At 42.4% G+C, this 26,460-nt stretch overlaps 1 protein-coding gene across 1 annotated transcript in view; it reads left to right on the forward strand.

Annotated features, from left to right (window-relative positions):
* Window positions 1–3,496: 3,496 nt before the first annotated feature.
* The window catches only part of LOC126094740 (toll-like receptor 2), a 151,418-nt gene continuing 128,454 nt past the window's right edge, over window positions 3,497–26,460 (forward strand). Inside the window, exons 1-2 of the mRNA XM_049909292.1 lie at window positions 3,497–3,699; window positions 25,131–25,294. Of these exons, the coding sequence (XP_049765249.1) occupies window positions 3,499–3,699; window positions 25,131–25,294 (365 nt within the window). The 5' untranslated portion in view covers window positions 3,497–3,498. The remainder of the gene's footprint in view (window positions 3,700–25,130; window positions 25,295–26,460) is intronic.

Genomic DNA, 26,460 nt, shown 5'->3' on the forward strand with positions numbered 1-26,460 from the left:
AGGGAACAAATGTTGCCTACAGCTACTTGCATACTGCAGCAGCCTCGGGACGACCGCTTTCTCTGGCACATAATCTTTAATAACATAGTCAGAAATTACTTTAGAAAGTTCTTAATTTTTACTTGTATACGGTTAAGCTGTTTGAAATCACCGAAAAAGTTGCAGCTGGCTAGAATGAAAATTTTGCCTTGTAGAATTTTTATAGTGGAACTAACGGCAGATCATTACCTCTGAACCATATCTTTACTAACAATTATATCGACTGTTATTAATACTATAACTATCAAATTTGGTGTAGCTTTATCATTTGGTATGTTTTATCATCCACTTTAACCAAAATTCTCTTATCATTAAAATTACTGGTACTTAATCTATTACGATTAGGTATACTTTAGTTACAAAACTTAATTACTCAGTAACTACAAGAGGCAGCTTAACGTAGTCTCTCAGTTATTATTTTTGGGGTGAACTGAAGCAGAAAAGAAGTTTTCATGTTTCTAAGTCCATTATTTAGCGCCTCTGATTTTTCACAAAAACGTGGATTCCGGTGTTAATTTTAGTCATATAGTTTTGGAAACCTGCACCTTTATTTATGAGATCTAATTGCACATTCTGACCAAATTCTGGCTTTCTAGTTTCATTATTTAGCGCCACTTATTTTTCTCTTAAAACGGCATTTTTACGAATACTTTTAAGTCTAAAACATAAAGACTTAGTATTTGCGACATTACAACACTAAACTATATTTTAACAAAGTTTGAAAGATAAATTTTGATTTTTAGTTTCCTACTTAGTCGTGATGCAATACTTGCGCTGTACGCGCAGACGCGTTAAGGTGACGTGGCGCTACTAGCAGTGAACTGGGGAAGTCCCGGCACACTCGCTCGCCTCTTTATCTCACACATGATACAGCGCTTGGCTTGCTTCAAGTTGTGATTCCATCCGCTGATTTCATGAGTTTTCTTACAGCCACCCCTCGCAATGTTCGACGGTCCCTGTTCGGCAATACATGAGGTTTCTGCAGTGTTCATTCAGCAACGGTTGTTGCTTCGCATTTACACCTCACAGTCAAGTCACCGACTGTCTGTCTGCATGGGCAGCCTTGGAACTGTTAAAGTGTTCCCGACGAATCTGTTACTCAGGTGACAGCCAGTGATTACTCTACGCTCGAAGTCACAGCTCCCCTACTGTTACCTCTTCTCTACTGTCAATGCAATACACTTGCCTCTTTTTCAGTGGCAGATACATCTCTCGTGAAATCTAGAGGACAGTTCCTCTCAGGAAGCTTCTGATCAGACAGTGTATACGCTGGTGACAAAATAATGGGCGAAAATTTTTGACAAAATAATGGGCGAAAATTTAGCTTACAACACATGTCATCTAATTTTTGCAAACGGAACTTCTGCTAGGGTTAAGCCATTTTTTACACTGTTTCTGAGTTACTTTCTTCGAGCATTTACGTTGCACTTTCATAAGAGATACACCGACCTGTTACGATGCTAGCAGCACGTTTCAGGAGTCTCTCGGCATCTATTATCATTTCTACTCGCCTCGTCGGGGTGCACCAACGTTACTACCTTTTTTGTTTACCATTCGGCGCACAGTTTTGAGGCCTGGGTTTTACTAGTGTAAACGCTTCGAGGCGGTCTGTTACCTTATTGTGTCTCTGTTATGTTGACGATTTTTTACCTTTAAGAAACGTAACAACACAGATAGAGGTTGTCCATCTACGTATATGATTCACTAGAAACATTTACGACGGTATGGAGCTGTCTTTCACTCAGTTAGCTTTGTTGAAATCTTTGTTTATGTTCTGAAAGGTGCTTCTTGTCCTGAGAGATAATCACAACTTTTGAGGTACAAATATCCTCCAGAATTCCAAGGCAGATGAGAGGTAGTGATATCTGTATGTACACTACTGGCTATTGAAATTGCTACACCACGAAGATGACGTGCTACAGACGCGAAATTTAACCGACAGGAAGAAGATACTGTGATATGCAATTGATTAGCTTTTCAGACCATTCAAACAAGGTTGCCACTTGGCGACACCTACAACGTACTGACATGAGGAAAGTTTCCAACCGATTTCTCATACACAAACAGCAGTTGACCGGCGTTACCTTGTTTTTGTGATGCCTCGTGTAAGGAGGAGAAATGCGAATCATCACGTTTCCGACTTTGACAAAGATCGGATTGTAGCCTATCGCGATTGCGGTATATCGCATATCGACATTGCTTCTCGCTATGGTCGAGATCCAATGACTGTTAGCAGAATATGGAATAGGTGTGTTGAGGAGGGTAATATGGAACGCCGTGCTGGATCCCAACGGCCTCGTGTCACTAGCAAGCGAGATGACAGGTATCTTATCAGCATAGCTGTAATGGATCGTGCAGCCACGTCTTGATCCCTGCGTCAACAGATGGGGACGTTTGAAAGACAACAACCATCTGCACGAACAGGTCGACGACGTTTGCAGCAGCATGGACTATCAGGTCGGAGACCATGGCTGCGGTTACCCTTGACGCTGCATCAACATTCTCGACCATTTTTTCGGATGAATCTAGGTTCTGTTTGCAGCATCATGATGGTCGCATCCGTGTTAGGCGACATCGCGGTGAACGTACATTGGAAGCGTGTATTCGTCATCGTCATACTGGCGTATCACCCGGCGTGATGGTATGGGGTGCCATTGGTTACACGTCTCGGTCACTTCGTGTTCGCATTGACGGCACTTTGCACAGTGGACGTTATATTTCAGATGCGTTACGAACCGTGGTTCTAACCTTCATTCGATCCCCGCGAACCCTACATTTCAGCAGGACGACCGCACGTTGCAGGTCCTGTGCGGGCATTTCTGAATACTGCTGCCCTGGTCAGCACATTCTCCAGATCTTTCACCAATTGAAAACGTCTGGTCAATGGTGGCCGAGCAACTGGCTCGTCACAATACGCGAGTCACTACTCTTGATGAACTGTGGTATCGTGTCGAAGCTGCATGGGCAGCTGTACCTGTACACGCCATCCAAGCTCTGTTTGACTCAATGCCCAGGCGTATCAAGGCCGTTATTTCGGCCAGAGGTGGTTGTTCTGGGTACTGATTTCTCAGGATCTATGCACCCAAATTGCGTGAAAATGTAATAACATGTCAGTTCTACTATAATATATTTGTCCAATGAATACGCGTTTATCATCTGCACTTCTTCTTGGTGTAGCAATTTTAATGGCCAGTAGTGTAATTCAACGCACCTGTCTTCTGACCTGTCGTGCTAATGCCCTAATCTCTTTTCCACTCAATGCTCGAGAGATCGCAGATACTCTCAGAGGCGAGTTATGTACGAGAAACATTTTGGCGCTTCTCGTTACTGGCCAGCCTACGGCGCGAGGCTTATCAAGGAAGTGAGCTACGTCCGCCGGTTTGCCTTGGTCGGGAGGAACCGGTATTCGCACGCAGCTCGCGGAATCGTCTTCCGTCACAGCCGCAGACGGCCTGGAACATGGCTTCGGTGCGGACGCTGAGCCTGGCGCTGTCGGCGCTCTTGCTTCTGCTGCTGCTGCAGCCCGGACGCTACGACGCCGCCCCGTTCAGCCCGACGTACATCGACTGGAGCAGCTTCACCTGTGACCAGCTGAATGGAGACAACACGGACGAACTTGACGGATGTCGTTTCACCGATGTCAGCCCCGGGCAAGAAGAGGTACAGTGCACCATTGATTTATTCATATACTTACTCATGGCGTTACGTGGGTCCGATGAATTAGTAAAGCCTTCACGGTCGACGTACAAGTAAGGGTTTACATTATAAACGGCCATAATGGCACACACCCGAATATAAGCTGCATCCTTAATTTCCAGGGAGGGAAGAAACAGAGAAAGAATGAAGTCCCGTAAGCGACTTAAAAATGTTGTTCAAAGCTGTTGACAATATACTCAGATTTAATCAATTTTTAGGTTGGTCCCATAGCAGTTACTCATTCGGTAGAAACGGAACCTTTATAGGATCACTTTTTTATCCGTCTTTCTATCCGTCCGACTGTTAGGAACCCTTTTCCTTGTTCACAGGTGGCCGTATCAAGTTGACATTTATGATACTAAGCCTATGGTCCCACGGCGATGTAAAAAAATTTAAGTTTTTACGTCAGTGTAATAAAAAGATACGGCGATTTATGTCACATATTTTTATACTCGCAAACACACTGTTCAAATACTTTAGTGTGCTTCCTCCCCTTTGATATTTAATCATGAAATTATGCAAGAAGTAAGGTTTTACAGTGTAAATACAGGAAAAACTCCTAAGATTATTGATTTGTAATTGTATCACACGAAAGAAAAAAATATATATTTCTTTAACTTGTAATCCACCTGTCTCTATATCTATTAAGACTCCTCTTCCTCAGAAACCGGTAAGCATATAAAGTTGAATTTTTCACCTACTACGGTCCTTTCGCGCTGTAAAACACAAGCTTCTAAATTATGAAAAAAGATATGGTCATTTATGTCAGATAGTTTTATAGTCACAAACTGACTCACTGAAACCTATAAGGTGCTCCCCGTTGGCCTATAATCGTGCACTTTGGCAAGAAGCGAAGGGAAATATCTGAAAATTGTTAATTTGTAATTATATAACACGAAAGGAAAAATTGTTTTTGATCACCTGTTATCCGACTGTCTCTGTTTTTCTCAGGAATAGATAGACGTATCATGTTGAAATTTATGCCACATATTAAATTCTACGGTTCCTTGGCTGTGTAAAACATTTAAGCTTCTATGTCAATGCAATCAAAAGATACTGCCATTTATGTCACACATCTTTTCAATATACATACCGATGACAGGAAAAAATCGTCGAAATCCTCTAACACCGGGATGGATGAACTACCTGTGTACATAATTAAGTTTGTACGGAACTCTCGATGCACGACTCCTATTAATGGTTATCCGGATTTCTTTTTTGTTATGATATCGAGGGGCGTGAAAGGGAACAGTGGTTGGAAAGGGAGTGAGACAGGGCTGCAACCTATCCCCGATGTTATTCAATCTGTATATTCGGCAAGCAGTAAAGGAAGCGAAAGAAAAATTCAGAGTAGGAATTTAAATCCATGGAGAAGAAATAGAAACTTTAAGGTTTGCAGATAACATTGTAAATCTGTCAGAGACAGCAAAGAACCTGGAAGAGCAGTTGAACGGAGTAGACGGTGTCTTGAAGGGAGAATATAAGATGAACATCAACAAAAGCTAAACGAGGATAATGGAATGTAGTCGAATTAAATCAGGTGATGCAAAGAGAATTATATTAGGAAATGTGACACTTGAAGTAGTAGATGAGTTTTGCTATGTGGTAAGCTAAATAACTGATGATGGTCGAAGTAGAGAGGATATAAAATGAAGACTGGCAATGGCAAGGAAAGCGTTTCTGAAGAACATTGAGTATAGATTTAAGTGTCAGGAAGTTTTTTCTGAAATTATTTGTATGGAGTGAAACGAGGACGATAAATAGTTTATACAAGAAGAGAATATAGGCTTTCTAAGTGTGGTGCTACAGAAGAATGCTGAAGATTAGGTGGGTAGATCACGTAACTAATGAGGAGGTGCGGAATATAATTGGGCAAAAGAGGAATTTGAAGCACAATTTGACTAGAAGAAGGGATCGGTTGGTAGGACATGTTTTGAGGCATCGAGGGATCACCAGTTTAGTATTAGAGGGCAGCGTGGAGGGTAAAAATGGCAGAGGGAGACCAAGAAATGAATACACTAAGCAGATTCAGAAGGATATAGCTTGCAGTAATTACTTCGAGATGAAGAGGCTAGAACAGGATAGAGTAGCATGGAGAGCTGTATGAAACCAGTCTCTGGACTGAAGACCACAACAGCAACATTGATAAAGTATTACTCTTTAGGTGAAGGACACAGGAGAGGCTGGCCTCTAATCACAACTGCGGCTGATGTCGCAGCTGACTTCTGTTGCTATTTATCTCAACACTGTCGGTATTTCCGTGACTGTCATCCAAAGTACGCTGGCCTCGCTAGCATTGCACACGCGGTATTTCTTGAATCATACCGCCGTATCCTTTCATTCGCCACGCAAAACGGTGGAGCGGGCTGTATGAGATGCCGCCCATTACGTAAAGAGTCTCGATCTTTTTCAGCCGGATGTGTCGGCAGGTTGGAAGTGGGACAGGGGGAATCCCAGCAAGGTATATATTGGGGAGGGGACTTCCTGTTGTGTAACTCGTCTGACTACCAATTTAAACCCACCGAAAACGTCGACTGGAACTGTAAGATTGTGAATATTTAATTTACTTCTTGGATATTGGTATCAAATGTCCCAGGCAAAAATTAAAATTTAGTGTGTGCATATGTGTGCGTGCGTGCAGGTGTGTGTGTGTGTGTGTGTGTGTGTGTGTCTGTGTGTATGTGTCTATGTGTGTGTGTGTGTGTGTGTGTGTGTGTGTGTGTGTGTATCACTGTGGGTTTGTTCACTAATAACATGGAAGAAGAACTGAGGAAGCTACACCACACATTCCGCAGCAGCGATTATGAGAACCATGTTATAAAAATGCAGCAAGCCCAATCAGAAGAAAATAATGAAAGAAAGCAAGGAAGAAAAGTTTGCGCTATTGCACTTAATACAGGGTTATTACAAATGATTGAAGCGATTTCACAGCTCTACAATAACTTTATTATTTGAGATATTTTCACAATGCTTTGCACACACATACAAAAACTCAAAAAGTTTTTTTAGGCATTCACAAATGTTCAATATGTGCCCCTTTAGTGATTCGGCAGACATCAAGCCGATAATCAAGTTCCTCCCACACTCGGCGCAGCATGTCCCCTTCAATGAGTTCGAAAACATCGTTGATGCGAGCTCGCAGTTCTGGCACGTTTCTTGGTAGAGGAGGTTTAAACACTGAATCTTTCACATAACCCCACAGAAAGAAATCGCATGGGGTTAAGTCAGGAGAGCGTGGAGGCCATGACATGAATTGCTGATCATGATCTCCACCACGACCGATCCATCGGTTTTCCAATCTCCTGTTTAAGAAATGCGGAACATTATGGTGGAAGTGCGGTGGAGCACCATCCTGTTGAAAGATGAAGTCGGCGCTGTCGGTCTCCAGTTGTGGCATGAGCCAATTTTCCAGCATGTCCAGATTCACGTGTTCAACCGTTTCTTCGCTCACTGCAGGCCGACTCGTTGATTTCCCCTTACAGAGGCATCCAGAAGCTTTAAACTGCGCATACAATCGCCGAATGGAGTTAGCAGTTGGTGGATCTTTGTTGAACTTCGTCCTGAAGTGTCGTTGCACTGTTATGACTGACTGATGTGAGTGCATTTCAAGCACGACATACGATTTCTCGGCTCCTGTCGCCATTTTGTCTCACTGCGCTCTCGAGCGCTCTGGCGGCAGAAACCTGAAGTGCGGCTTCAGCCGAACAAAACTTTATGAGTTTTTCTACGTTATCTGTAGTGTGTCGTGACCATATGTCAATGAATGGAGCTACAGTGAATTTATGAAATCGCTTCAATCATTTGTAATAGCCCCGCACATGTGAAAAGCGTCAGTGAACGGCTACGTAGCGTCCTCCGCTGAAGAGGTTTCAAACCGATTTTCCGCACTAGCCACAGGATACACGACATCATAGGTTCCACGAGGTATGCAGTGAAAAACTTAATATCTCCTTCTTCTTGTAAATTCTGGAAATCATACTTAAGTGTCTGGCAGAGCGCTCATCGAAACACCTTCACAATAATTCTCTATTACTCCCATCTCGAACAACGAGCGTAAAAAGCGATCATCTTTCCGTGCGAGATTTGATTTCCTTTTTTCTTATGATAATTTCTCCCAATGCCGGTCGGCGTCAATAAATATTTTCCCTTTCGGCGGAGAAAGTTGGTGATTGAAATTTCGTGAGAAGATTCCGCCTTTGTTATAATGATGTCCACCCACAAATGGTGTATCGTATCAGTGATACCCTCTTCCCTGTTTCTCGATAATAAAAAACGTTCTGCCCTTCTTTGAACTTTTTCGATGTACTCCGTTAATCCTATCTGTTAAGGATCCCATACCACGCGGCAGTACTCCGAAAGAGGGGTACTGATCCCCCATGGTACACAAAACGGGTCAGATCGCTGTTGCAGAGGGAGAGAAAAAAGCATGCCAAATTTAAAAGAGCAAAATCCGTAAGACTGGCAAAGTTTTGCAAAATTTCGAAATATAGTGCGTACTTCAATGCGATATGCTTTTAATAATTTCCACAACGAAATTCTGTCTCGAAATCCGGAGGAAAACCCAAAGAGATTCTGGCCCTACATAAAGCACACCAGTGGCAAGACGCAATCAGTACCTTCACTGCGCAATAACAACGGTGAAGTCACTGATGACTGATGACTGTGCCACTAAAGCAGAGTCTCTGCACACGGTTTTCCGAAATATTCCTGAATTCCAATGAAGAACAACTGCCAAGATCAGAAACATAGGAGTAGATATCTTCGGTGCAACAAAGCAGATTAAATCACTTAATAAAGCCAAGGCCTCCGGCCCAGATTGTGTACCAGTCAGGTCAGTTTCCTTTCAGAGTATGCTGATACAGTAGTTCCATATTTAGCAATTATATACAGCCGCTCACACGCAGAAAGATCTGTACCTAAAGACTGCAAAATTGCTCAAGTCACACCAATACCCTAAAAGGGAAGTAGGAGTAATCCGCTGAATTACAGGCCCATATCATGAACGTCGATTTGCAGTAGGGTTCTGGAACGTATACTATATTCGAACATTATGAATTATCTCGAAGAAAACGATTTATTGACACATAGTCAGCACGGATTCACAAAATATCGTTCTTGCGAAACACAACTAGCTCTTTATACTCATTAAGTAATGGGTGCTATCGACAGGGGATGTCGAATTGATTCCACTTTTTTTAGATTTCCAGAAGGCATTCGACACCGTTCCTCACAAGCGTCTTTTAACCAAACTGCGTGTCTATGGAAAGTCGCCTCAGCTGTGCGACTGGATTCGTTATTTCCTGTCAGAAAGGTCACAGTTCGTAGCAACAGCCGGAAAGTCATCGAGTAAAACAGAAGTAATTTCCGGCGTTTACAAAGAGAGTGTTACAGGCTCTATATAAGAATATACAGCCTACAGTTGCAGGTTAACTTTATCGTTTACCTAGGTTTCAACGTTAGTAATAACGTCTTCTTCAGAACGTGCAAAAAGTTAATATTATAATGTGCTAGTAAATTATATTAGATATGGTCACACTACAGGATGCAACGTGTAGTACTTACATAAAATATTATTTAAATGTTTGCCTAAAACAAGCCATGTCCTAAGTCAACTTTATAAAACTTGATGCATAACCATAAGGTTTTGTCACTTCTATTAAACAAGCTGTAGCAAATTCGCTTTAAGCCCGTTGTATGGGCCTCGTCGTGTGGCTAGAGACTGCGGAATGCGAGGGCTTCGCGGTCTGCCTCACAGAGGGCGGCGCGCATGCGCGAGACGTATGGAGTCAAACTCTTATTAAGCACGCGTCAGATAACATTTTTGCTATGAATTTTATTGTAAGTTAATTACAGTATCCAGCATGACTACGTTTTACGTTCTACTACAGAGCCTTGTAACCTGACCAACAAATCTCGTATGAACATCTGTAGGAAAGGTTCTATTATTACAGAATCTGTAATGGTCACATGCATTATGAATTGTTGTAAACCTAATATAGGCTGGAAGCCATCAAAGTATGCCCTATTTTTTAGATAAAGTTGATCGTTCAGTAAATTGCCTCAATCTGTAATTAGGTGTGCATAAATTTGTAGTTCCTCGTGTCGAGTCTATATCACTTAACTTCATGATGTAGTAGCTCTATGCCACGTAAAGATTTAGGTGTATGAGCCATTTGCACCAGATGTTCCGCAAAGGCTGACCCCCGTGTTCCTGCGCCCTTTATTGGAAGATGTTCTGTAATCCTTACTGCTATAGCTCTGCCTGTTTGACCTATGTAATGACATAGGCAATCATCACACATAATCTTATATACGCCTGACTGTGATAAGTCAGCGAAATCAGGCGGTCCGCAGTCTCTAGTCACACGACGAGGCCCATACAACGGGCTTAAAGTGAATTTGCTGCAGCTTGTTTAATAGAAGTGACAAAACCTTATGACTACGCATCAAATTTTATAAAGTTGACTTAGGACATGGCTTGTTTTAGGCAAACATTTATATAATATTTTATGTAAGTACTACACGTTGCACCCTGTAGTATGACCATATCTAATATAATTTACTAGCACATTATAATAATAACTTTTTGCTGGTTCTGAAGAAGACGTTATTACTAACGTTGAAACCTTGGTAAACGATAAAGTTAACCTGCAACTGTAGGCTGTATATTGTTATATAAACAATATCAGTTGCTGTCGTTGCATAAAGATGTTGAAAAAAAGTTACAGGCTCTCTATTGTTCCTGTACTATATTAACGACAGAGGAGACAATCTCAGCAGCCGTCTTAGATTGTTCTCAGATGATGCTGTCATTTACCGTCTTGTAAAGTCGTCAGATGACCAAAAAGAATTGGAAAATGATTTAGATAAGATATCTGTATGGTGTGAAAAGTGGCAATTGACCCTGAATAAATTTAGAAAAGTATGAAGTTATTCACATGAGTACTAAAAAAATGCGCTACATTTATATTGCGCGGTATGTCACACATATCTGAAGGCTGTAAATTCAGCTAAATACTTAGGGATTGCGATTACAAATAAGCTAAATTGGAACGGTCACACAGATAATGTTGTGGGTAGAGCAAACCAAAGACTGCGAATCATTGGCAGAACACTTAGAAGGTGCAACAGGTGTGCTAAAGAGACTGCTTACACCTCGCTCGTCCGCTCTATTCTGGAGTGTTGCTGTGCGGTGTGGGATCCGCATAAGCTGAGGCTGACGGAAGACATCGAAAAAGTACAAAGAAGGGCACCTCGTTTAGTATTATCGCGAAGTAGGTGGGATAGAGCCACAGACATGATACGTTAACTGGATTGGCAGTCATTAAAACAAAAGCGTTTTTCGTTGCGACGGGATCTGCTCTTGAAATTTCAATCACCAGTTTTCTCCTCCGACTGAGAAAAAATTCTGTTGACATTCACCTGTATAGAGAGAAAAGATCATCACGATAAAATAAGAAAAATTTAAATGCTTGTTTTTTCCGATCGCCGTTCGAGAGTGGAACGGTAGAGAGACAGCTTGAAGGTGGTCCATTGAACCATCTGTCAGGCACTTTATTGTGAATAGCAGAGTAATAATGTAGATATAGATGTAGAGACGGACAAGCGTAGTGTAGGCAGTCTCTTTAGTAGATTTGTTACATTTTCTAAGTGTTGTGCCAATAAAACGCAGTCTTTCCTTTCCCCACAACAGTTTCTATGTGTCGTTTTCAATGTAAGTTAATTTAAGTTGTTCGTAATAGTAATTCCTAGGTATTTAGTTGGATTTATGGCCTTTAGATTTGACTGACCTAACGTGTAACGTAAATTTAACGGACTCCTTTTAGCATTCATGTGAATGACCTCACACATTTCAGTATTTAGGTCAACTGCCCATTTCTCACCATCCAGATATCTTTTCTAAATATTTTTGCAAATGGGTTTGATCTGCTGACGACTTAACTAGAAGATGGGCGACAGAATCATCTACAAACAACGTGAGACGACTGTCCAGATTGTGGATAAGGAATAGTAGAAGGCCTTTAACACCACCTTGGGGAACGCCAGAAATCACTTCTGCTTTACTCGATAACTTTCCGTCAGTTAATTACTGCTTTAATATATGAATTATGTTGTCAGTGGAGAGTTGCCTACGTAGGTAAGACCAGGTGGCCAATCAGCACACGAGTAGCAGAACTGACGCAATGTGCGATTACCGCAGCACATTACGTAGACGGTGGGGGAATACCGCCGTAACGGTGAAAAACCTGTCGAGCTCCAAGAATCCCCTCGTGCTGGCGGAAGAGTCACGAACACGTCATCGCAACACGCGGGGAACAACCCGTACCGCTCAAGGACGCCACAAGCTAAGCCAGCGGCCTCTCACGCACGGAAAATCGCGCTCTTGCAAAGTGAGGTTCACAGAGTGTTTGCATCGGTCCAACTTGGCTTTATTCACCTCAACTCATCTTTCATGGTGAAGCTGCCTTTGTGCACTGCCGGATGCCATGATAGACGGGTTATTTAACACTGATATCGGTAATGGCAAGACAGTCACTAGAATAATCGAACAACCTGCTCCGAAAGAAAACAAAGATTTCTGAAATTCCATTTAAACCGGAGAGGGAACTTTCTTATTTTTTGTTAGGTGTGACAACAAAGTCAAATGTCTAATCTATGGCACAGTAATCGCGTGTGTGACAAAATCGTCGACTGAAACACACAGAGAAGTACAGTGAAATCATGGGGGACAGCAGAGAGATAGAATTAAAGAAGATGCAAAGTCTTGCAGAAGAGAATTCTGTATTAACAAATGAGGTTCTTACCAGTACTTCGTCATGTTTATTTTGTTTAAAGGTCATGTGAAGCAAATCTATGTTTAATATAACTGCGTAGGCTTCCGCGGCCAGAGTCAGTCGACATAAAAGTTTGCTGGGTTTGGTACCGCGTCATAATGTAAAAAACTACTGCTGCTATAGAAGAGCCAACGTTTCGGCCACGATTGCAGCGGCCTTCTTCTGGGTCTAATGGTGCGTTCTAGCTATGCAGTGTCCTTTATATTTTGTTGTTAGTGTACACTGCGCATGCCATTACGTCATAATTTTAAAAAGGTAGTTTATTGGTGACTTAAGGAAGTGCGGTGGTCTAGCGGTTCTGGCGCTGCAGTCCGGAACCGCGGGACTGCTACGGTCGCAGGTTCGAATCCTGCCTCCGGCATGGGTGTGTGTGATGTCCTTAGGTTAGGTAGGTTTAAGTAGTTCTAAGTTCTAGGGGACGTATGACCTAAGATGTTGAGTCCCATAGTGCTCAGAGCCATTTGAACTTAAGGAAGAAGGAGAGTGAACTTTATTTTAATGGGTTATTGCGTTGGAGGGAGAACGTGACCACTGTTGTCCATTGGCTCTTGTGTTATGTACCATGATTGGTGGCCACCGTCGAATGAGAAGTTTGCTGCTGTTTACCAACTGCTGGACGTCGGCCGCGCGGCGGCAGTTACTCGCCGGTAGTGCTCGTGTCTCGTGTTGACAGTGCGGTCTGTTGGGCTCTGATTGCTGGCAGCCAAGAGGGGGCAAGCCTGAGTCCATCCTCCCTGTTCATGTTGTTAGGGTGTTTAAGTATTTGGATGGCCTCTCTGATTTACCGTTTCGTCATAATTGGCTGCTTGGCCAACACACAGGCTTCGCTGAATTTTATTTCTTTTCCGCAGTCATGGTGATGTTCTGCCACTGAGGATTTGTATTCCACCTTGTAAACGCCTACAGTGTGTAGTGCATCCACCTTGTCCTTGGTGGAGCCTAGCACGTCCTGGATTCTACGCCCACTATTGAAGGCAGGCTGCACCCCAACTCGGCGAAGGTGTTTGCCTATTCAGTCAGTAACGTTTTTCACATAGGGTAAGCTTACTGTTGGCTGCAGTTTGTCTATTTCCTGCTTATCTTTCTTGCTTGTGTATGTCGACAAGGCTGTGTTTATCGACTTATGGCTGTATCCATTGGCTAAAAACGTTGTGCGTAACCTTTTAAGCTCAGGTGTGATGTTTTGAGCATCACTTAGGCGCTGAGCACTTATTGCCAAAGAGCGGATGGCAGAGTTCTTCTGCGCTGGGTGGTGGTAGGACTGGGCGTGCAGATACCTGTCAGTATGTGTAGGCTTACGATATACTCTGTGCCTCAGTGTGCCCTCCGTCCTCCTGTACACTTCGACGTCTAGAAATGGGATAGTAGCATTCTTATTCTACTTCCAGCGCGAACTGTATCTTCCCGTGCATACCGTTCAAGTACGGTGGTCTCGCGGTTCTAGGCGCGCAGTCCGGAACCGTGCGACTGCTACGGTCGCAGGTTCGAATCCTGCCTCGGGCATGGATGTGTGTGATGTCCTTAGGTTAGTTAGGTTTAAGTAGTTCTAAGTTCTAGGGGACTGATGACCACAGCTGTTAAGTCCCATAGTGCTCAGAGCCATTTGAACCATTTGAACTGTTCAGGTATTTGAGGTGCTTGTGTAGCTCCGTTTCACCGTGAGGCCATATAGCGAACGTGTCGTCCACGTATCTAAACCAGCGACGTGGTCGTAAAGGAGCTGAACTGAGGGCCGTTGCTTCAAAGGCTTCCATGAATATGTCGGCTGCCAGCGGAGATAGGGGAGACCCCGTTGCTACGCCGTCTGTCTGCTCGTAGTAATTTCCTTGCCATTTGAAGTACGTTGAAGTCAGGCACAACTCAACCAGGTTGCATATGTCTGGCAGGACATGCTCCTGAAGGATGTGGATAGTCTCATCTACTGGCACGTTCGTGAATAGTGATTTGACGTCAAAGCAGACATCATGTCCGTAGGTAAAATTGTTTCTCCCTTTAGGCGTTCTATAAAGTGTGTCGAGTGTTTTACCTACGGATATCTAAGTTTGTTTACATTCCTCTCAAATATTTATTCGTTTCCGTTTTGATTTGTATTATTCTCAACACAAACTTTTTCCTCTAATTTCAGCCGAAGAAGATGAAGGGTGCTGCGAAAGAACTCTTTAGAGGTAGTTATAAAGTTGCTCTGCGTTTAGCAAGAGCTGAAATGCCGTTAAGGAAGGGCCTTTAATAGTTGTTTTTTTTTTTTTTTTTTTTTTTTTTTTTGCTGTAGTAGTGATAATGAATCTCACATTAGCTCCAGCATACAGCAGAATATCACTTTCTAGTATGACAGCATCTCGTTGAATCAGCGACATTGCAAGGAATTTGCACGAACAGTTGGCAGTCAGAATTGACAACCTCCTAGCGTACTCCAAGCACTTGATGAGTGCAAGGATATTAGCGACGCGCCGCAGCCGTTCCTTGGCGTGGCGCGAAAGATGATATACGTGTGACGGTATAGATCCTGGTTATGATTCCGAAGAAGGACACTGCTACAGAACGGATATTTGACCACAGGTTGAAATGGAATGTGAGGTACAGCATTCACTTGGGGAAAACTGTTTTCCGTAACCACAGACGGGACGCCAGCAGTGTGCGATAAAGCACAAGGACTTATTGTTCTACTGCAGAAAAAACTTAACATGCCCGATTTACCATATGTTCGTTTTTTTCACGCCAAGGGGTCTTTTGTGTGAAAGTTTGCGGTTTTCGGGTCGTGATGAATGTAGTGGTGCGTATCGTCAACTACACTCCTGGAAATGGAAAAAAGAACACATTGACACCGGTGTGTCAGACCCACCATACTTGCTCCGGACACTGCGAGAGGGCTGTACAAGCAATGATCACACGCACGGCACAGCGGACACACCAGGAGCCGCGGTGTTGGCCGTCGAATGGCGCTAGCAGCGCAGCATTTGTGCACCGCCGCCGTCAGTGTCAGCCAGTTTGCCGTGGCATACGGAGCTCCATCGCAGTCTTTAACACTGGTAGCATGCCGCGACAGCGTGGACGTGAACCGTATGTGCAGTTGACGGACTTTGAGCGAGGGCGTATAGTGGGCATGCGGGAGGCCGGGTGGACGTACCGCCGAATTGCTCAACACGTGGGGCGTGAGGTCTCCACAGTACATCGATGTTGTCGCCAGTGGTCGGCGGAAGGTGCACGTGCCCGTCGACCTGGGACCGGACCGCAGCGACGCACGGATGCACGCCAAGACCGTAGGATCCTACGCAGTGCCGTAGGGGACCGCACCGCCACTTCCCAGCAAATTAGGGACACTGTTGCTCCTGGGGTATCGGCGAGGACCATTCGCAACCGTCTCCATGAAGCTGGGCTACGGTCCCGCACACCGTTAGGCCGTCTTCCGCTCACGCCCCAACATCGTGCAGCCCGCCTCCAGTGGTGTCGCGACAGGCGTGAATGGAGGGACGAATGGAGACGTGTCGTCTTCAGCGATGAGAGTCGCTTCTGCCTTGGTGCCAATGATGGTCGTATGCGTGTTTGGCGCCGTGCAGGTGAGCGCCACAATCAGGACTGCATACGACCGAGGCACACAGGGCCAACACCCGGCATCATGGTGTGGGGAGCGATCTCCTACACTGGCCGTACACCACTGGTGATCGTCGAGGGGACACTGAATAGTGCACGGTACATCCAAACCGTCATCGAACCCATCGTTCTACCATTCCTAGACCGGCAAGGGAACATGCTGTTCCAACAGGACAATGCACGTCCGCATGTATCCCGTGCCACCCAACGTGCTCTAGAAGGTGTAAGTCAACTACCCTGGCCAGCAAGATCTCCGGATCTGTCCCCCATTGAGCATGTTTGGGACTGGATGAAGCGTCGTCTCACGCGGTCTGCACGTCCAGCACGAACGCTGGTCCAACTGAGGCGCCAGGTGGAAATGGCATGGCAAGCCGTTCCACAGGACTACATCCAGCATCTCTACGATCGTCTCCATGGGAGAATAGCAGCCTGCATTGCTGCGAAAGGTGGATATACACTGTACTAGTGCCGACATTGTGCATGCTCTGTTGCCTGTGTCTATGTGCCTGTGGTTCTGTCAGTGTGATCATGTGATGTATCTGACCCCAGGAATGTGTCAATAAAGTTTCCCCTTCCTGGGACAATGAATTCATGGTGTTCTTATTTCAATTTCCAGGAGTGTATATTCGTCCTCATAGGCTCATTCATAGTCAGTTCAAAGAATTTTTGATTTCATTTGAAGAGAAATATTCAGATATCCCCCATCATGCTGAGCTCCGCAGGTTTAGCAAAGGAAAATTAATTTCCCGAGTTACTCGATTACGCCAGGTCGTGGCGCAGTTTTTGGAGAACAAAGGATGTCGGACGCCACTTCTGCATAACACTGAGTAGGTAGCTAATTTAGGCTTTTGCAAATATTATGGCTCTTCCAAAAGATTTATGTCTGAAACTCCAAAAAGAAAGTAATCTCGTCAACTATATGGTCGGCAAAATAAAAGCATTCCAACGTATACTTCATGTCCTCAGAAACAACCTTTCAGAGGAAAGTATGTAACACTTCCTTGAGCTATGTGAGTGATACGTAAATATTATCTTCAGTGAGGCATCTCGAATTTTGAAACGGTACCATGGTTTTGTTTGACAGCATTTTTGTTGGAATAAGCGGGCATTGAAAAATTCGTCGCTGTACTACAATCCCTTGAAAACGAGTTTAGCGAGCGATTCCAGTTAATGTGCTATTATATCACCAAGAGTAAAATAAAGTATATTCTGTTAAATACTCAAATGTAACATTACATTAAAAACCTTACCCACAATACCCGTTTATTAAAGCATATCGCCTTTTAGTACTTCCTTTATCAACGTTCGGAATTGTTTTTGTTACAGGGAATTACTAACTTGCATCCAGCACATGGTATGTTTTGTAAATCCTTTACAATAGCAAATGAAAGTACGCCTCACGATTTACATTCTGAACTAATCGGTTTGCAAACCGATAAGCACCGAAGTTGATTTTACAATACCAAAGGTTTTCTCGACTTCAACTTTCATTTTCCGAAGAAAGAGACTTCTAAGCTTCACAAAGGAGAAGCTAAGATTATTTTTATGTTTGGTTCCATATGTGCATGTGAAAGTTTTTCTGTTTGACCATATGAAAACTATATCACGTGCAAGTATTTCTGATTGTAATGTAATAAATGCTCTAAAAATTGCTGTCAGCTCACCCCTTGTTCCAGATTTTAGTAGTATAATTGCAAATAAAACAGGAGGAAACAGAAGATATAATTTTTTGTTGAAAACAACATTAAAATTATTGTTATTATTTATCTCTTTTGCACCGGTAGTGTTGTTCCACCAAACTATGCTCTCCATCCACTGCATGGAAACATTTGGGAATGATGAAGAAAACAGAGGCGACGTATTGGAGAAAATCGAGAAGGCGGAGAGAGTGAGGAAAGAAAGCGCCAATGCGTAAAGTCGCGGAAAGGGGGGGGGGGGTGGTTGCACTGTCTTGAACACTGCGAAACAGTCTCCTGCACTCTCTGCATTGCGCGATGTGCTGGTGCAAACGCCAAGAGAGGTCCTGGCCTGAACAAAAACCTATAGACGGACTGTCAGTATATCTCCGCGCACACCAGGAGGGACAAGTGTGCACCACAAGCCAATCGCTGATTTCCAGACTGTCGCCAGTTTTGTACTAGGCGGCTATCTACGATTAACTTCCTTCCTAATTTCTACATTTCGTTATGATTCTTCTGTTACAATCTAGGGCCAATAAAGTTTCACATGTATGACGTATTGACAATGAGTGACAGGAATAATTAAAAGCACCTTTTCTCATCCAAAACCAGGCTTGCCCTGCGGAAAATCGTTGTAATACGGTCGAAACGTACTTTTTAATGAAAGTATTTTATACAGTGACACAGTGAAATACACAGAAGTATTTTAATCATTAAGGCGGGTCTTAACTTGAACACTTTTGTCCAGAGTGTCGGGCCACGATATGTTACAAACCCAACATTCACTCACAAAAAAAAAAAAAAAAAAAAAAAAAAAGATTGTAAACAGTCAATGTGAGATCGTTTGTAATTACCGCAAAGCATTTCCGAGGAAATTTCCATCTTCATTTGGTATATTATTTTAGCGTCAACAGCGTTAATATCTGTCTCATCAGTGTGATATAAATTCTTTGAAAAACGAGGAAGCATCTTTAGGTTCAATATTAAGGTTAGGATAATAACCTGCATGCAACCACTTGTTTATACACTTTTTATCCCAAGACGAGTATCATTTTTTTTAAATTTCATATCATCTTCAAAGGGAACGGACTGTGAAATGCATGAAAGAATCAATGCAGTTCTTGAGTTTTAATATTCTCACAAAAGTTGATGGACTTTACCGCAATATGAATACTGCATATGACTCAATCCACTTATCCTCTTAACTGCTCTTGCCTTTCAAAGCTATTTTTAATGGCTACTGTCGTAGCGTTCGACCGCAAGTTACCTCAAAATAAATTGTAATTAACACGTAATAAAAATTGACTAAGAAATCGCTGAAATAATTTTTGAATGTTTTTGTTTAGGTTAGCTGAAGACAACGAGATAATGATTATAATTCCTACTCTACTTGTATTGAATCATTCATTTTAGAGCTCGGTCTGTACCTTGGAAACCATTATCTGAGGACCTAACATATGGCTTGTTATCCTGATCCTTCTTAGTGCTTTCCACATAAATCTTTTTCAGCCTCCTCATTTCTTATCGTTACACTTAATTTTGCACATTCTTCTTCCTCTTATTTTCGGTTTTTCGCAAGTCGGTGATGCACGGACGTGAAAAGTTTTGACGTGAGAAGTTCATTTCTTAGAATTAACGTTTTAAACACATGTTACAGATTCAGATTCAAATGGTTCAAATGGCTCTGAGCACTATGGGACTTAACATCTATGGTCATCAGTCCCCTAGAACTTAGAACTACTTAAACCTAACTGACCTAAGGACATCACACACATCCAAGCCCGAGGCAGGATTCGAACCTGCGACCGTAGCAGTCGCGCGGCTCCGGACTGAGCGCCTAGAACCGCTAGACCACCGCGGCCGGCACAGATTCAGAGAATTTATTTGTGAGAAAAGCTCTGTTTCACTCTGCTCATGTGATTATTATACCCTTCTTCCTCCATCCGTGACTTGTTAATATGTTTCCAAAGTAGCGGATTTTCTGAATATCGCCGTCTGTTTGGTCCCCCAATATTCAAATTAAGATTTTCACTAATCTCACTACAAGCGTCCCTGAGCATAATCGATCCATTTTGTATATTTCATCCCATATTCTGATCTCTGTAGACCGTTCAATCTGTTTAACGTATCCCGTAATTCATTTTCTTCTTCATGTGAGCCTTTCTACTTTGGTATACTCAACTTTCACTAGTTTGCCTGCAAGAATATTCACAATTCGGTATTTTCTTAAGTGCAATCTAGCAGACGTTAAAAGAGCGGATGTGAGAGTTAGGAAAATTTGATTGTGAAAATTAAGCTACTTTAAAATTTTAGTAATCACCATCTGTAACACATTACATTGAATACACAAGTGAAAATTTCTTGCATGTAATAAGCAACTGACGTAGTCGATGTCTGGATCGACATTTCCTCCAAAATGTGTTTCGGTCGATGAATTTAAAATCTGTAGTATAAGATTACAGTGTGGTATTTGGATGTACCCTTTACCGACGGCCGAGCGGAGACACCTCTAGCTGACGCTTACATGGATATGGTGTCTGTTCTTTCGGACATGTCCAAAAGAAAAGACACCATTGATGACTTGCAGCCGTTTAGAATGAAATTAGAATTACATTAATACCGCCAGCTGCTCACGGGCGTTGATATGTATCAACGTGGACAGATGAAAATGTGTGCCCCGACCGGGACTCGAACCCGGGATCTCCTGATTACATGGGAGACGCTCTATCCATCTGAGACATCTAGGGCACCTGCAGTCGCACTATCCGCTGTGTCCTCGGTGGACCAGATGGATAGAGTGTCTGCCATGTAAGCAGGAGACCCCGGGTTCGAGTCCCGGTCGAGGCACACATTTTCACCTGTCCACGTTGATACATATCATCGCCCGTGAGCAGCTGACGGTATTAACATACTTGTAGTTAGCTCTAACTGAAGTCAGGCACCTGCCGCGGAGTGTATTTGGCCCCACAGCCTTGATTACTGGCAGCACTGTGCGATGTGGTGTTGTCGGAAGACAATCAGTTTCAGTTTCTCATCCGATTATCTTTCATTCAGAAAGCTGTTGCACTCAGCGACTGTTATATTAACTTGTAAATTATAGATTGCAGCAATCAGTCGCCCTTCTTTAATTTATTTTATTTTATTGTGCAGATCTAGATTTCGGCTAGAAGCTAGCCATTCTCAATGCACTATTATTTTCGCTCAATGCATTGAGTATTCAATGAACTGTAGATGAAGCCCGACCAACAGCCATTACATGCGTTGAGCGTAAATAATAGTGCATTGAGAATGGCTAGCTTCTAGGCGAAATCTAGATCTGCACAATGAAATTTAAAAAGGACGACTGATCGCTGCAATCCATAATTTATAATCAGTTTCTCCGTCAGTAGATGATGGGCAAAGAGCAACGTGAAGTTGATCCGATGAAGACCATCATCTTGCATACAGTACGTCTTCAGCTAGTTCATAGACTGTGCTGCAGCATCTAGGACACAGATTCACTACAGTGTCGTAATCAAGGAATAGAATGCTACTGCGGTGGATGCCATCGATCCCAACAATCAACTCCTGACGAGAGCTGTAGAAATTTAGTATTTAAAGCGAGATAGCGTGAGGCTATGACGCAAAGCTGGGTTCTTAATGACCGAATGTGTCCTTATTCCACTACATTTACTTATCGGGCTGTTAACTGCTGTGTCGGCCCTTCGCTTTGTGCTCTACTTGCAACATGCTTTACGGGCTAAGGAATGTGCTTGTCTCACTTCCTCTGGTTTTCCTTTCTCTTCTCCACTGAATGCGTATTCCTTATCCGGCAGACTGTCGTCGACCTGACTCCCTTGCGACACAGTTTCGTTCTTCCTGCTTCCTCCTCTGTGTCTGGCACGACTCAGATTTACCCGAGAAATTATTCCTTATCTCTTCTCAACACCTTTGTAAATCTGCAGTCACATACTAGGGTTACTCATGGCGGTCACATTTAAGACTAACTAAACACTTGGTAGGGCCTTTATATAATTATTACACTGATCCTGCACCAAGCACATTTCGATTTATTCGCAGAATACTGGGAACTTTCTCGCTGTTTACAAGTGACGTTGCTACGCAGAGTTTTAATACGAGTTGCATTACAATACTGGCCAATTGCAAGAGATACATCTCACCAGGAGGTGACCAGCAACGGATTTTTGTAATTTTTTTTTGTAGTTACGGTATGAGAATTCGGAAATCAAACATCAGTTACCCGAAGCACTAGACGGAGCTCTGAAAAATTATCGAGAAAAACAGTTTGAAATTTTCCGATGAACCTTATTTTACTACAGATGATGAAACTGTGAAGTCGAGCCATGTGGCTGACTGTGTAGCACTGGGGAAAGGCGCCGGCCTCGGTGGCCAAGCGGTTCTAGGGGCTTCAGTTCGGAACCGCGCGACTGCTACGGTCGCAGGTTCGAATCCTGCCTCGGGCGTAGATGTGTGTGATGAGCTTAGGTTAGTTAGGTTTAAGTAGTTCTAAGTTCTAGGGGACTGATGACCTCAGAAGTTAAGTCCCATACTGCTCAGAGCCATTTGAACCATTTTTTGAAAGGTAATTCCGTAAGTAACTGATCGCTGCTTCGAATCTCACTGTGGTCTTTCGCTCTTTCACTTCATGTTCAGTTCGAATACCTACATCATTTAAACGTAAAATTCATCAAATACCTCCTAATTAACATAATAATTAATAACTTTTATGAAAAATGCGTAACTTTCGGTTCTAATCGCATAACGCACATATTGAAAAGATAATTTATTAGCTATTAATATTTTATAAAAGACTACTCATAAAGATTGTTTAAACTAAGAACATTACAAATTTATTGAGAACCTATTATTCAATATCGATAATTTAAGAATCTATATTTGCAGTGGAAACTGGAATTTTGTGTACGATGTGTAATTAGAAACAAAATGTGCATTTTTTATAAGAAATAGTTACTAAAATATATTAATTAGCTTATATTTGATAAATTTTGTATTTAAATGATACAGGTATTCGGACTGATTGAGAAAAATGAAATAAAGAAAATACTGTAATGAGACTGGAACAAGCGATCCATCCATCACCCATTTACTACTGTCTACTCTTCTGTCGTTTATCATTTCCACACAGTGAAGTCGAATAGAGTTAAAAGAGCTCTCCACCTTTAAGATTTACAAAGTCTCTCTAAATCAACGACAACACTCAACACTTAATGACCATTCAAATTATCATAAACATTACAGTACAGGCTGCTTACACACATCGGCCTGATAGCAATACGGCGGAAGTAAGCAAATTACATGGGATTTTAAGTTTTACTTCAATGGTTTTATGCAGCTCGTGTCTACCGGGTCTTACAATATATCTTATAGGATGTTATCCGGCCTGGCTCATTCAGCAGTCATGTTTTGTACATTCTGACAAGTATGTTTTAGGTGTCCTCAACTCTGTTATCACAACTCACCAGTGTGGTATGACTCTTAACGTGGATAAGTTCCCTAAAGATGTCCGTAGTTGTCCATCTATATTAAGGAAATACATCCATTAAAAAACTTGAAGAAGCTTCTATACTTACGTAAAACCGGTACCTGCCAATAAAGCACCTTCATATGGCTATGCGGCTTTTTGAAACACATCATCAGTCTTCAGTTTTTAATTGTTGTTATTTCAAAATAATTCGACTGTTTATTGAGTGCTGAGTATTGTTACTCAAAATGTCTCTGAGCTGTGGTTGCCCTCCCCAGAAAGTGGTTGTATCTCTAAATCTATAACAGTCAATGGTGTTAATAGATGTTAGTGACCCCAATCCCTAAGCAGTTCGTGCTATTTATGCGAGTTAAAACACCATCAATAAAAACATCACTAACTTTCACGGTGCAGAAAAGGTTAGATTACTGAATATCCTAGAAGAAGTGGAGGTATACATTCAGATGCGTAACACACGACTTGATGAACAGCAAGAGTTACATAATAACACACATAAAAGGAACTTGAACAATGTTTCAGTCAGATTTCAGGAAACTGTTACTAGCATGTTTATCTGGTAAAGCTTTCACAAGTCACGTTAGTTCGCCCTCAGCTCCAGGTCAGGTTGGCAACATCACTACTTAGTAAACACAGATTTTGTTACGTTTACGTCCTTATTACTCAGAGCGTTGTTCATAGCAGTTGGCTCAATTTTTGTATCGTTATATGTTTTACCTCTCTATATTATTAGTCAAAAGACGTTACTGAATGTACACTGTGTAGGACTCACACCTATCTGCACTAATCAGCAGTATCGAGAAACCTCTTTCTAATGCGGAATTCAACGCTAGATGTCACACGACGTGGGCAAGCCGGTATAAAAAGAGGTGTCGATTATTGTAATGTCAACAGAGAACAAGTAACAGCAGTATGACCCGCTCAGGGGGGCTCAGTGACTTCGAAAGCGGACGGTAACATATCAGTCAGGGACATTTCAGTCATTCTAAAGCAGCCCAGTTAGGTTGTTGGTGATGTGAATCAAGCGCAAACGCGAAGGAACAACGACAGCTATATCATGAGAAGGCAGACATTTTATTGTTGAACAGAACAGTCGAGAATTGCGGAAGGTGTTTGTAACTAATAGCATGAAATCAGAGGAAGTAATCACCTGTGAGCTCCAAAATGCAACCAGCAATGCAGCTAGCACAGTGATTGTGCTTAGGTAGTTAAAAATAATGGTGTATTATGGTCTAGTAACTCCTTAAAACCCACACATATCTGTAGCCATTCCTAACCCACGCTTGGCGCGAAGGAAAGACCGCCACCGGGCAACGGGTGACTAGGAATGAGTCATTTGGAGCGACAACTCACGCTGTTCCTTATGACAATCCGATGCAAGAATAAGAGTTTGGCTTATACGTTAAGAACTTTACTGTCACGTACAACGTCGTGGCCATTAGTATTTCTTCCACCACCCTTGTTACGTGGGACTTGTCTTATGCGTCTGTAACGAACATAATTTTTATCGCAATGGTACTTTTTAACCTGTGGCATCATTCCTTCTCGAGTGGATTTCGGAATAATGGAAGGATTTATAACACCATATGTTGTTAATTAGCAATGCTCGGTACTATGTGGCCGCATGTGGTAACTTCATGTTGTTACGTAGGTATCATTGCCCACACCACCTGATGATGACAAAATGTTGAAACTGCAATTGCAATACATGAACAATAAACATTTTTAGTACAACTTACTTGTCTCAATCAGCTGTTCAGTTAGAAACGTGACAACCTACTTTTCCTTTTTCAGGTCACCTGCAAGCTTGTTGCCAAACAAAGAGATGGCGATAACATTGTCACAACCTATCGCAAAGTGTTGCTTATCACACTGCAGTTCCGCCTTATGAGAAATATGTCTGACCAACAAGACAACGTCTACTGTGCTTCATTTGCTACAATGAACATGGAAATAAGGTAAATTCGTATTTAGTTACAATATGTATCCATTAAAGCATGATATCAGTACAATGAAAGAACATTTGTGACTGAAAACAGTTTCATTTGTCGCAGTTTCTTCAAATAGGAACACAGTTCTGTACAATGTGAATACTATGTCAACATATTTATGCACCGAAAATCATACCAGCTAAATCCTGGATAGTGATCAGTTGGAATTTGTGTCATATTCGTCACGAGATCATCCAAGTATATTTTATTCATCATTTATTGTTCCAGAACCGCTCACTGTAGTTTAATAATAGGGAAATTTGTAAGTTGTGGAAGCTAGGAAAATTTTGAAGCCACATTTTCTATATCGACCAACGTGCTATGGTTAGTTACAGATGTGGGAGTAACTTCCTGTTGGTAATAGGGTCTACACCATGAAATAAACACCATTATATAAGATGGTTGCATATAGCTTGGAGGCTCAGTAATAAGGTTAAATGTAAAGAACCCACTGGTAACTGTTATATGATCTTCCGTATAGGAACAGCTCCATATTCCATGTGTTGAAATAAGATACTCCATTCTGAATTTTTCTCGTACTCTATTCAAAATATCTATCAGCAGTGCCTTTCAATCAACATCGAAGTTCATGGGTACGTGGTGTGGCGGGTAATCTCAGACAAACTCTAGCGGATATTTCGGGATGCTGTTTTTGCTAAGTTTCAGAAGGCAGTGTGGTGAATTTTACAAATTATGCAAGTAATTTTTAACGGTTACAGCTGCCGAATTACAGCATCTACATTCTCGTCATTGGATATGTGTACGTCTTTTGTATGGCAATGGGAAGAGCGTTCGAATGACAAGTCAAATACATAACAGGTATGAAACGTCGCGGAATTCTATCAGTATAACAGCGTTGATAACCAGTGTGCCTCGGTGAGGAAAAGGGATCTCACAAATATTTGCCCTACTGTACCACACGTAAGCAAACGCCTAACTCATGTACATTTTGGGTGTTTACCTGTGAGTCTGAATAACATTAGTCTGTGTGATCCATTGTATACAACAACCAGACAGCTTGCTCGTGCAGCTATTGAGACTTTCACGATGTATTGTGTACGATGGTTGAAAAGGTGTCTGTGGTTTTCGTTCACAGTGAATGTCACCAAATTGTTAGAGCAGCGGTGTATTCT

The sequence above is a fragment of the Schistocerca cancellata genome, chromosome 1 (assembly GCF_023864275.1).
Source record: "Schistocerca cancellata isolate TAMUIC-IGC-003103 chromosome 1, iqSchCanc2.1, whole genome shotgun sequence".
NCBI lineage: Eukaryota > Metazoa > Arthropoda > Insecta > Orthoptera > Acrididae > Schistocerca > Schistocerca cancellata.